Source organism: Eremomyces bilateralis (assembly GCF_010015585.1).
Source record: "Eremomyces bilateralis CBS 781.70 unplaced genomic scaffold P152scaffold_2, whole genome shotgun sequence".
In the NCBI taxonomy this organism is placed as follows: Eukaryota; Fungi; Ascomycota; class Dothideomycetes; order Eremomycetales; family Eremomycetaceae; genus Eremomyces; species Eremomyces bilateralis.
The window spans coordinates 1,029,396-1,041,294 of NW_022985068.1; the positions used below are offsets into that span (position 1 = coordinate 1,029,396).

Consider the following 11,899-nt stretch of genomic DNA (forward strand, 5'->3'; position numbering starts at 1 on the left):
CCGCCTGGGAAGCATGCCCTTCCATCTCAAAGACAACCACAGTGTTCACTGAACATTCATACGGAGGCTAGGAGCATCGACAAGTCCGTTATAGCGGAGATGACGTCCAACGACGCTTCGCAATCCTCTTCCTCCCGTTCTCCGCCGCAAGATGCTCTTCCCCAGACATCGCACCCCCTACCGCCGACCATGCCTTCCGCTCCCTCGCCCTCGCGGCCTCATTTCCCAGCCCCTGGACGCACCACCACCGCATCATCATCCACATCCAGGACATCTATTGCTACAGCGGGCACCCGATTACGATCCGCATCGCAGAAACTGCTGGACGCCGACGTGCCGCTCGGATTCATGTCGGCGAGCGGCGCCGTCGTATCGAAGGCCCCGACGTTGGCGGATATCCGCACGGGAGGTTTTGGGTTGAATGGATGGACCGGGGAGGGACAGGATCGCTCACCGAGGAGGAGAGGTAGTGGAAGCGGTGGAGTACTGGGGCCGCCGTCAAGAAAGGCGACGGGAGGACTTGAGTCGGAGCCGTTCCCCGTTGTGAAGGAGGAGTCGCATGTGGCCAACCCAGAGAAACCCGCACACAATCATCCCGAGCACGCACAATTCGAGCCACAAGAGGGGAAGAACAAAGACTTTGGCGTTCAGTCCATTACCAAATCCACCACCACCTCCACCGAACCCCCTCCCGGCCTCCCTCGACGAGTCACATACGGCTACGTCCCCCCTCCCCACGTCCCCTGGACGACCAGCACCGCCATCGCCCTAAAAGCCTTCCTCCACTGGTTCATCACCCCCTTCGGCTTCCTCATCACCCTCTACGGCCTCAACATCGTCGCCTGGGGCGGCATGCTCTTCCTCCTCCTCTGCAACGCCGCCCCCGCCATGTGCCACCCCTCCTGCAACGACATCAACTCCCCCCGCCGCATCTGGATCGAAATCGACTCGCAGATCCTGAACGGTCTATTTTGCGTCACCGGCTTCGGCCTGATCCCGTGGCGCTTCCGCGATCTCTACTGGTGGGCCGTGTGGCGGCTGGGGATCCGTGGTGGAGCGCGCGAGAAGCGCATGGGCGGCATCCGCCGGCTGGCGGGCATTCATCGCGGTTGGTATCGATTGGCCGGCAGCGAAAAGCGGCCGTTGACTGCGTCGGCTGCGCCGACCAAGTCAGAACAGGGAGTCGACACGCCGGACGATCTGAACGAGGCATTGCCGATCCCTCCGTCCAAACAGCCGGATGATCCGCTCACCGGCGTACGTGCCACGCCGACCCGTCCGTGGAAGATGGACTTCGTGGTCTTGATGAATGTCGCGAACACGTTCCTGCAAGCGTGCCTCGCAGGGTTCATGTGGGGATTGAACCGGTACGATCGGCCGTCGTGGTCGACAGGATTCTTCGTGGCGTTGGCGTGCATCGCGGCCGCTGCGGGGGGGTTGATGATATTTCATGAGGGTAAGCGAGCAATGTATCTTGATGTTCGAGACAATGGCTGATGGTGAATAGGCAAATGCGTGAAGAAAGTTGAGGGGCTGGCGCCGAAACTTGATCCGAAACCCAAAGATGTCGAGAGGGCCGAAGTCTCGAATGATGAGAAACCCGCCATCGACGACCGGAAGTCGCATGCTACAAGCAGATAGCGATCCTTTTGACTAGTCCAATCCATTTTCAATATTTCTATGAGCCGTTTTTAATGTTGCTTTTGTCTATCCCTTGAGCCTGGTCTACTTTCCGTAGTCCATTAAAGATATAGACCTTACTGCTTGAGCCGCCATTGTACCATTAAGCCTGCACTGGTTCATGACGCTCTCATTCACTCTCGATGTCTTACTAACCAGTATGTCGACCTTCTTCAGCCACTTAAGACAGGCGAACTAATTACTACATCGATGAATTTCGGGTCTAAGGAGGCATATTCACGTCTAAGGCACTATCTCACTGCAGGAAAGCGCATGCATGGCTGCGGCAAGGATGGAGGCCGCCACTGAAATCACTCCACTGCCACCGGATTTGACACCGGCAATTCCTTTCATATCCTTGGGAATATAAATGGACTATTTCATTGAGTTTCTGGACGGGGACAGACTACCACAAAGGCATTGGATCGGAATAGGCACCCTTGGATGGGATTGACGGACGTGAGGGAGCGGGTGGGAGATTTTGTATCTGGAAAAATCCCCACCTTAAGGGTGAAACTCAAGGGCGAAAAGATGGCGTTCTGCCGCTAATATGGACATTTAAATGTCTAACTGCCCGATCAAGTTACCATGGCATTAACAATTAACCATCTAAGAAATCTAGTAAGATGGCGGTCGAGGCCGGTCTACAGACTTGTACTTCGTTGGGCGTGCAGCTTGCTGGTCCTCTCCACATTTATGAATACGCACATGCGAGGCTGTTGGAGGATTGAGAGCTTGGATTGATATAAATCCCAATACATACCTCCAATATCAATTTCGTGAGAATCAAACTCAAGACTTTCCTGTCATTATTCTCAATTCCTAATCGTTGATGTGGAAGCGATCATTCAACGTTTTAAGCCCGTTGGAAATTGACACATTCGCAGTCACATCCCGTGCAATACCGCGATTAAAGTCGCTCTCTTCAGCGACCTTCACCAGGACGACTCCTAATCAGCAAACCAGTACACCCGAACTTTCCTCCTTTAATATCAAGGTCCCCCTTCTGACTCTCTCCTCCCAGCCGACCAACATGTCCGCCCCTCCCAAAGAAGACATCCAAACGATGCACCACCACATCGTGGGCCTCGAAGAGATCCATACCCCCTACCCCACCCCCTCCTTTCCCCACCCGTACACCCAAACCAACCACCACACCACCTCCCCCTCCGAACTCCGCTCCCGCATTGCCGATGCCACCATTCTTATCGCCACCACCGTCAAACTCACCGCCGACATCCTCCGCCCCTCCGTCACCCCGCGCCTCCGCCACATCGCCGTCATGGCCAGCGGCACTGACCACGTCGACCTCACGGCCGCCCAGGCGCGAGGGATCCGCGTCACCAACACGCCCGGCGTGATGATGGAGGCGGTGGCGGAGCACGCGGTGGGGCTGTACTTCGCGGCGCGGCGGCGGATCGTGCGGACGATGGACCTGAGCGTGGGGCGGGCGACTGAGTGGAAGACGCGGGAGAGCGTGGCGGGGCGGATGCACATGGCGGATGGGGGTGCGCCATTGACGTGTCGGGAGGAGGTGGTGGGGGTGGTGGGGTGGGGGAAGATTGGGCGGGAGATTGGGCGGTTGATGAGCGCGTTGGGAATGAGGGTGGTGGTGGCGGGGAGAAAGGGCGCGACCGGGGGGGAGGTGGGGGAGGGGAGGGTGGAGTTTGAGGAAGTGTTGAGGACGTGTACAGTAGTGGTGTTGGTGGTGCCGAGGAAGAAGGAGACGACGGGGTTGATTGGGGAGAGAGAATTGGGGATGATGAGGAAGGAGGCGGTGATTGTGAATGTTGCGAGAGGTGGGATCGTCGATGAGGAGGCCATGGTGAAAGCGTTAAGAGATGGGACCATTAGTGGATACGCTACGGATGTTTTTCGAGTCGAGCCGGCCGACGAAGAGGATACGCCGATCTTGAGCGAAGAGATCATTCGAAACGAGGGGTTGAATATCACGGCCACTCCACATGTTGCCTGGTATGGCGACAGTACGCAAAAGAACCTCAACAGGGTTCTAAAGGAGAACATAGAGAAATGGGTACGCGGGGAGGACCAGAACATCATTGTATAATGCATTCGTAATTAGATATTAGTCAGATAGCTAACCCCATATCAAGCGTTTATTGACATGGATCCAGAAGGTTGCTCTGCAAGAGGTGAAGTATAGGTGACGCAGAGATTAGGACGACTTCCCATGGATGAACACTCTCTCTTCCAGGGGTTTGAACGTCTTCTCCCCAGGTTCGCCCGCCCGTCCACCAAAAACGAGCTGTGCCTTCATCATCCAGTCCGTCGGAATATTCCATTCCTGCTTCGCACGCGCGTCGACGATCGGGTTATAGTGCTGGAGATTGCAACCCAATCCCTCCTGCTCCAATGCGGTCCATAACACGTATTGGTGCATGGCGTTGGTATGCTCGCTCCACTGCGTGAACTTATCCGCGTACATGGCAAACTTCGTCTCGAACTCGTGGATGACGGATGCGTCTTCGAAGAAGAGGATCTGGAAGTGCGTTAGCCCGTGCTTCATTGCTGGATATGAGGGGATGATGTACCGATCCGCATCCGCCTTGGAAGCCGTTCAATCTCGCTTCAGACCCTTTCCATGCCTCGGGAGTTGGCACATGGGGTTTCACGACCTCCTTGACAAGCTCCCAGAATTTCTCATGCTCTTTGCCGAGTAGGACGACTAATCGCGTGCTCTGGGAATTGAAGCTGCTAGGGATGTGGAGAACGGCGTGATGGACGATCTCTTCGATCCGTGAATCGGGGATGGGGGATTTCTTGTTGAGCCCATAGATGGTGCGGCGGGCCTTGACGGCCTCGAGGAACGTGTCCGAGTTACCCATCTTGGTGAAAGTGATCGAGAAAGCTCGAGGACGGGAGAAGATCTTCGGACTCGGAGTGTATGGTACTTTGGGAACTGATGATCGGATAGAGACTCAGAGAATTGAAGGAGATGCCAATGACTTTACAGACAACAGACATCCGGCTCCACTAACCGCAGTATGCCGATATGACATGACAGAAGCAATGGAAATTTAAGAAGCTGGTAGACTACCGGTTGAGAGTCCGATAGACGAGGTCATGCTAAAGTACTAACTTAACTAGTAAACTTACCTTAGCGGAGGGAACAGGGGCATAGCACCAGTGTCGATACCGTGGTAGCACCGTAGTGTCGTTTCCCTGTATAGATCATCCACACGGAGTGGTTTTAGTGTCGTTCGTCACTCGTGTTAGTAGGAGTTACGGAGATCCTGGACATTATGGAGTATATATGCCGCAGTGTCAAGTTTTGACACCATGTCCTCGAAGACCTGTATCGTGCGAAGTTCACGTGCTAGTCGTCGTACGGTGTCAAATTCCTCGTCGTGTCAAGTGGCGGTCCGTGTCAAACGGTCCGCCGTGTCAATCTCTCTTCGGTATCAGGGACGTCCCGTGTCTGCCTCATTCTCCGTATAGAGATCACATGACCTTGAAATTGCTCAATTCACCAGCTGTTACGGTTATTGTCTATATCTAGGCTCCACTATGTAGCCTCCATAGTAATCATCATCTTCTTCGTCTACTACTGTCGCCAATTGCAACACCAGCTAGCTCCTATCCACCGATCCACCTGCCCACGCCGCCAGAATATCCCGTCGTCCATCACCGAATCGATCTAATCCTGCAACCTGTGTCCACCGCCTTGGGTGCGATGTAATGTTGATACTAGAGTCGTCTGGTCGGGCTGCAAGAAGGGAGCGTTGGTTTGAGACTAAGTGATGGGGATAGAACAAGATACCTGCACAGGTATCGATCGGTTCGGGGGAGCAGCGCTGTGATATGGAGCGATCAGCTTGGGAATACTAGAAACGGGTACGGTGCTTACTTGTAGTGATTGTTTCGGTTAACTACCATAGAGCTGTGATGAGGGAGCGATCAGCTTAAGAGATATAATAGAAGATGGGGACACTAACTCGTATGGACTGATTGACAGTAGGAACTATATTCGTGGAACGATCGGTTTAGTTAGTACCGGTATGATAATATGGGGAGGGAATAATTACATGTATCGTACCTCTTGGGAGTTATTAGAGCCATAGCAGTGCCTTCTTAACCCAGATATACTCGTCCGTCTCTTTCGAATTCGATAAGGTGACGAATCTATTATCATCCTTCTTGATTAGAACAAAGTAGAGCTGATCCGTCGATGACAGGGAGGCCAAGGATAAACGGAGCCATTGCCTCGTTTTGACCATCTTCTGAAGGAACTATGCGCACCCGGCGGTAACCTATACCGAGTCGGTCGTCGACGATAGCTGTATCCGGGTTCGCACAGGGACCACCGATAACGAAGAGACGCCGGACGCGATCGAATGTATGGATAAAGATATGGTCGATGCGAATGATAGACCTGCCAGTATCGACCACTCCTCGAGTCCTAATATAGATAAAGTCTCCCAGCTTGAACGTAAAACGCTTCTCTTGCTTGGGGTCAGTGAACGAAAGCTTCTTACACCACTGGAAAGTGCTACCATAAAACTGGACAATGTTAGGCAGGCCGTAGTCTGCGTAAGCGGTGATAAGAGCACGTAGGAAAACTGTATCCATATGCGTCCATCGGGTTGGAAGCCCAAGTTGCTCACGGCAATGCTTCGCCTGGATACAACCGATAGCTGTTGGTCGCTCATGGGTATCGTCGGGGCGGACGCGGCAGTCATCATCGTCGTCGTCTATAGCTCTATCAAGGGCTATTAGCTCAGATCGAGGGAGAATTGAAGTAAATAGTGTCGGGAACTGGCGAAGGAGATCCTGAGTAGCTATAGTCAAGTTGCGGTAGGCCTCAGAATCGCTATAGGCGAAGGCGTTGAGTAGTAATAGTCGAATGGTTTACCGTAAGTCCTCCTGGATAAGGGTTCTCGCTCAACCTTTTGATGGTTCGTCTGGTAGATGACCTTCTTAAAGAAGCGATGCTTGTCCTCGCCGACGAGGACGTTACAGTTGCTCGGCATAGCATACTCTTCTGCGAGTTGAGGATAATGAAGAGCAGTATGCATGTTCGGCTTTTTGATGTCGCTTAGATATAGCACGGCCTTTGCTGCCGATTCCTTAGGGACGTCTACCGTATGCTCGACGCCGGGCCTAGGGCCTTGAGTACGCTGAGATTGGGTCGTCCCGGTTGGCTGAGATTCCCGAGAAAGCGATCGACGACGGCGGGGATTCTCTGTCAACGAATCAGCTGCTTGTTGGAGGAGAGATTGGAGCTGATTGCGGTGTCTTGAAACAATCTCGGTCATTCGTTGACGGTCAGCTGCATCGATGTGATCTCCCATCAGAACACAATTACTCTGCGCGGCGGCTGCGTAGCAGTTGATAATCACCTTAACCGGACTCTCTCCGGTTCTCCTCAACGACGCCAAGAAATATGGCTAGATATGAGTCTCCCGTAACCAACAGCGTAATAGGACTGGGATTACTAGCGACCACCGGGCATGCTCAGACAAGGAGTAGCTCTTCAAGTGGCGAAGTGGGCCTTGGACATGCGGCCAATTCGGGGGGAAGGGGAACGATCGGAGCGTTTCGGCGTAGCTCTGGCAGCCCTTCGTCGTAAGGATCGCATCGAGGAGGAGGCTATGCATCATCCGACTAAGTCCCAGATACTCTGAGTGAGCAGGATCTCCCGGTCTTGACATGATAAGATCGAGGGCAGGGGATATCTTTATAAGGGAAGGGGCAGCCAGGTTGAGACCCCATCTTGTAGCATACCTCTCCCGTGCGGCCTGCGTAATACAGGCGTTCATAACCTCGCGCATCGCGAGGGTTTGATGATGATATCGCCCGTTTCGGAACGTATCGTAGAAGAGGTCTCCGCGGGATTCGTTGTCTATGAAGCAATTGCGACAGCCAAGCTTTGCACGCTGAGACTTCATACCTGCATTTTCCTGCTGCTGTGGCATATCACCAAGGTATGCCATAGTAAACGCACAGAGGAGGACCTTCTCCCCTCCTTGAAGGGTGACTTCTTGCCCTCGGTCAAGCCGTTTCATAAACGGCTCGAGGGCAGAGATAACGTCGTCGAAGTTGCTGCCATGGGGACCAAGCGTAATTGGGAAGACGTTCGCTCGACGAGCTCTCTCCTTAAAGGATAGTCCCGCAGGGATGATATACATCCCCATTAACGTTCGGTACGTTGTCCGGTATAGACCAAAGCCGTCAATGAATATATTTAGGGCGATTGAGACGGTACGCCCGACAGATGATACTCTGTATCAAATCCAGTAAGGTGGTCGCCTCCAAATTCGGCCAACTCTAGCTTGCCACGGAGGGGATTGCTAAGGCAGAGCGGAGTAACAGTCGGTTGATAGATCTCGGAACCCTGATCGTCGTAGATACGCCGGATGAGGAGGCTCGGTCGAATTGTTAAAAGGCGAATACTTTCCCCTTCCCAGATCGATCATCTCCAAAGTTGTAGTCTAGCTGGACGTCTGGGATATAGGAAATGATCTGACACTCGGAGACAAAGTAGTAGAAGTTCCATGAGAGGAGCCCCTCATAATCAAGGACCGGAGGATCTAGCTGTACCGTAATATCGGATTTCAAGAGCACTAGCTCGATCTCAATCACGATATGGCCTGTCTGACCGGATCTGAAATCCCGTCCAACGCCGTAGACCCGGCCAGTATGTAGCTTCTGGTTCTCGGCGCCCTGGGAGCAGTGGCAGGGCGCTTCACCACAAATGAAAGTGACAAAGTCGGATGGAAAAATCGGCATCCCCGACTGGTAATGCGCGAATGCCCCAGACGTCGCGCGAATCGATGATGCCCAGGCGTGAGAATGCCATAGCTCAGAGGGCTCGTCGTGATACTCCGCCATTCCAGTATGGATCTTATCCATCAAATCAGAGCTAGCAATGTTGCAGAAGAGGGAGAAAGGATTGATAAAATAGAGGTCATCCGTAAGCTTATCCAATGCCGCGTGATGCTGCTGCTCCCGGGCAACCTTCTCGGGAACCAGTGGAACTGGCTTCCTTCGGAGGTCCATTAGCGGAAGCTGGCCACGAACCTGACGTTTCAACGTTGAGAGGCCCGTAGGTAGGCTGCGAATTGCCCGAGGTAGATCGTTGCCGGCCATAGTCAGTGCTTCGAGTAAGGCGGTATATTGTGGGCGAGAAATCCCGGCATCGATACACCAGAGTCCGATAGCAAGATGGAAACCAGACTGGAACTCCGTACGGGGGTAGTCAAAGGGAATAGACTTATCCTCGGGGATATCGGTAGCTTTGGGATTTCCCCCTGATGTCGTAACGGGTGAGGGTGCTTCCTCGGTCTCGTTGAAGGATTGAGTCGGGATGCTTTCGTACCTAACAGACTCGACCACGTCATCGTATTGATCGGCTTGTTGGAGCTCCTGGAGGTCAAGATCGATTGGTAGAGTTGCGGTCGTGGTAGGAGTATCGTCCTCCTCGGTATCGAGACGGGATACGATATCGCGTAGGTCAACAACACTCCCGCGTTCATCCGGCTAGTTGATGTCATGAAGCTGGAGGCCACCGATATCGTTGTCGTCACTCCCACTGTCGATATTAGCCCGCTTGCTGCTGCTTTCGACTGGGTTTGGATCCTGGTTGACGGCTGCCATACGGCGGATCCTAGAACGGCGGAATTGTTGGCGGTTCTGCCCCGATATCACGACTCGTGGAGCCATGAAACCGGTATCTGAAGCACCCTGAGCGTAGCAAATCGAGTCAGGGGGGATTAGGGGTTTGAACATAAACGGAGTACTAATCCGAGAGAGAGTCCGGGAGACGATAAGACTTGAGGATAGTGGGTAGAAGGAAAATAGACTGAGTGAGTGCGCTTGAAAACGAGTAGGCGCCTACCCATGTGACTTCGATGGAGGAGTAAGACAGACTCGTATCAACCGTACGGTACGCTTCTATCACCTTGCCTCGATTTCTCGCTCTTCCTCCCTCCCTCTCTCTTCTCCTCCTTCTTTACGCGATAACATCATCACCGTTTGTCCGTTTGTTCCTCTCTGGATCTAGGACATCAAGATCGGTCTCATCGGTTCAAAACCAGCACGGCAGTGCTCAGCTTCAACGCGAATTTCCCCGCAGAAAATGGCCACCCCGAGAGGGGGTCGTGGAAGGCGGCGTAGTACGAGGGGTAGGGATGAAGTCTCTATAGAGGTAGTTAAGGGCAAGAAATTAACTGCTTGGTTCCCTCCCAGTTTTATACTAACCTAGTGGTTATACCTAGGGTCCCCGAGGACGCGGTATTGGACCAAGTGGCCTTAGCGCTTCTACTGGTTCCGGAACTTACACTCCAACTCTCAGCGGTTCTAGGAGAGGTCAGCAGGCTCGAACCGACCCGATGCCGATAGAACCTCTCCTCCGGTTTTTCGGGACTACCGATAGCGGCGATACCGCTGTCGGTAGTCCCCTTCCCGGAAGTGTGGTTCATTCGGTCAGCCTCGACGATGATACCGAGCTTCCTGCGACCCCTGAGTCTCAGGGGTCGGCCGGTACGCCTCCTGTGAAGAGCTTCCTTATCCTGATCTCGAAGGAAACTCGGATGAAGATGCGTTCCCGCCTCATCGATGGTGAGCGACTCGACCACGTCACCCGGGCTTCAGAGGCCGTAAGTGGATTCGTTCCGAAGGAGGAACTCAGCGAGTATATCCGTCGCCTCGACCGCGTCATCCGCTGGAATACCTTCTTGACGCACAGTAACATCAATGCCTATAACATGATCGACTTCGTTACCGACGGAAAGGTTGCTGTAGATGCCTCCGAGTTTTGGATCCTTCGTACAAAGATCCTCGACAATGTCCGCACCTATAAGAACAAGATGCTGGCACGCTTCGAGGTAGGCTTACTCTATTCTACTAGTCTAGATACTAACATTACCGTGAGATCCATATCAAGAGCCTTATCGAGATCGAACCCTGGATCAAGAACATGAACGAGGATGGTCTCCGCAAGCGTCTAGAATCGAAGTTCAACGCCCAGAACTTCCTGTTCGTCTGGTACTACATGAAGGACTACATAGACGTCGACAACTCTGCCCCTCTTGGGAAATGGTTTATGAAGAGTATATTACTTCCTAAAACCTCGCTTTCCCGCGACTTAGACTCACCAGTGTTGCTTCTAGATATGTACGTCAATATGGGCGTGTACGTCAAGTCCTGGATGGACGAGAACGAGAGTAAGGATATCCGGGAGCGGCTTCTTCAAGCCTATGACCTATGGGCCCTCAACGAAGCGTTCGATGACGTCGATAAGGGCGACTTTATGGAGTTGTCTCAGAAGTTCCGCAATGAGCGTAAGAAGAAGAAACGCGACTTTGCCACTATCAACAAAAATGTTCATCGTTATAGGCGATCGTCCTGCGAAACAGTCTCCGCTTCGTTCTCGCCATGATGGAGATTCTGAGCCGGAGCAGGCCGCGAGCCTGACGTCGCGTAGTGGTGAGGACCCATTCGGTGACGACGGCATCAACCGGGCTAGCGGTACGGGAGATGGCGATACCGAGTCCCAGTTTGGTGGGGATGCCACTCAGGACGATGAATACGAGTTCGCTTATCGAACCATTTGACCGCCGACTCATCGCCCCTAAGGTGGGATAGTGCCGCCGAAGGTGAGGTCGTGTGTAAGGTCGGTCGTGGGTGAGGTCGTGGGTTAGGAACCGCCTGTTAACTAAGAAACGTCAGTCAGGTAGTCGAAAGCAGTATACCAAGCAACGCATGTGGATTCCGTGACCGGTTTGATGCTATGGCCTATGGGAGATGCAGATGCAGGGAAATGTGGGGTGGGAAACGGGGGGGGAAATCCCCTGTGGGGGGCCCTGTGGGAGCCCCTCCCCTCCAGATACCGTGTCGACACAGTGTCAGAAACCTTCCCGTGTCAACAGTATTCCCGTGTCGATAATGCACCGTGTCGTAGAACATGAACAGTGTATCTCCTGCGGCATTAGGAGTATCCGTGACGATAGAGTATTAAGATGGGTACGCTTCGCGGACCAATTACGAGAAGATATAGCTACTAAGAAATATATTGGCACTGTATCACCACAGCGGAACCCCCCACATGGAGTCGACACAGTTGCATTCCCCCTGTTCCCTCCGCTAAGGTAGTTACTACTAACTGCTAAGTAACCAAGTTACCAATAACCAAGCCAAAAGTCTGCGCACAGACCCCTTACTTTGACAATCAATAACTTTACCAAAATGAGGTCTTTTG

General features: G+C 53.1%; 6 protein-coding genes across 6 annotated transcripts; 3 read left to right on the forward strand and 3 right to left on the reverse strand.

The window, feature by feature from the left end:
* Nucleotides 1-189: 189 nt before the first annotated feature.
* P152DRAFT_492508 (uncharacterized protein) lies at nucleotides 190-2,069 on the forward strand (the record flags this gene model as incomplete). The annotated part of the gene is made up of 2 exons (XM_033682184.1): nucleotides 190-1,456; nucleotides 1,508-2,069. The coding sequence occupies 2 exons, from the start codon at nucleotides 190-192 to the stop codon at nucleotides 1,639-1,641; spliced, it is 1,401 nt and encodes a 466-aa protein (XP_033537996.1). The 3' UTR covers nucleotides 1,642-2,069.
* Nucleotides 2,070-2,746: 677 nt separating this feature from the next.
* Nucleotides 2,747-3,748, forward strand: P152DRAFT_388889 (uncharacterized protein; the record flags this gene model as incomplete). Its single annotated transcript, XM_033675953.1, has 1 exon — nucleotides 2,747-3,748. The coding sequence occupies one exon, from the start codon at nucleotides 2,747-2,749 to the stop codon at nucleotides 3,746-3,748; it is 1,002 nt and encodes a 333-aa protein (XP_033537997.1).
* On the reverse strand, nucleotides 3,405-4,954 carry P152DRAFT_454631 (nitroreductase). The gene is made up of 2 exons (XM_033678623.1): nucleotides 4,233-4,954; nucleotides 3,405-4,180 (listed from the first exon to the last, which is right to left on the reverse strand). The coding sequence occupies exons 1-2, from the start codon at nucleotides 4,524-4,526 to the stop codon at nucleotides 3,857-3,859; spliced, it is 618 nt and encodes a 205-aa protein (XP_033537998.1). The 5' UTR covers nucleotides 4,527-4,954; the 3' UTR covers nucleotides 3,405-3,856.
* Nucleotides 4,955-6,485: 1,531 nt separating this feature from the next.
* On the reverse strand, nucleotides 6,486-7,835 carry P152DRAFT_388522 (uncharacterized protein; the record flags this gene model as incomplete). The annotated part of the gene is made up of 2 exons (XM_033675932.1): nucleotides 6,486-6,923; nucleotides 7,137-7,835. The coding sequence occupies 2 exons, from the start codon at nucleotides 7,833-7,835 to the stop codon at nucleotides 6,486-6,488; spliced, it is 1,137 nt and encodes a 378-aa protein (XP_033537999.1).
* A 244-nt stretch (nucleotides 7,836-8,079) lies between these two features.
* Nucleotides 8,080-8,790, reverse strand: P152DRAFT_470402 (uncharacterized protein; the record flags this gene model as incomplete). The annotated part of the gene is made up of 1 exon (XM_033680972.1): nucleotides 8,080-8,790. One exon carries the CDS (start codon nucleotides 8,788-8,790, stop codon nucleotides 8,080-8,082), a length of 711 nt encoding a protein of 236 aa, XP_033538000.1.
* A 635-nt stretch (nucleotides 8,791-9,425) lies between these two features.
* Nucleotides 9,426-11,398, forward strand: P152DRAFT_454635 (uncharacterized protein). The gene is made up of 4 exons (XM_033678624.1): nucleotides 9,426-9,847; nucleotides 9,918-10,526; nucleotides 10,574-10,751; nucleotides 10,812-11,398. The coding sequence occupies exons 1-4, from the start codon at nucleotides 9,779-9,781 to the stop codon at nucleotides 11,078-11,080; spliced, it is 1,125 nt and encodes a 374-aa protein (XP_033538001.1). The 5' UTR covers nucleotides 9,426-9,778; the 3' UTR covers nucleotides 11,081-11,398.
* The last annotated feature ends 501 nt before the right edge of the window (nucleotides 11,399-11,899 follow it).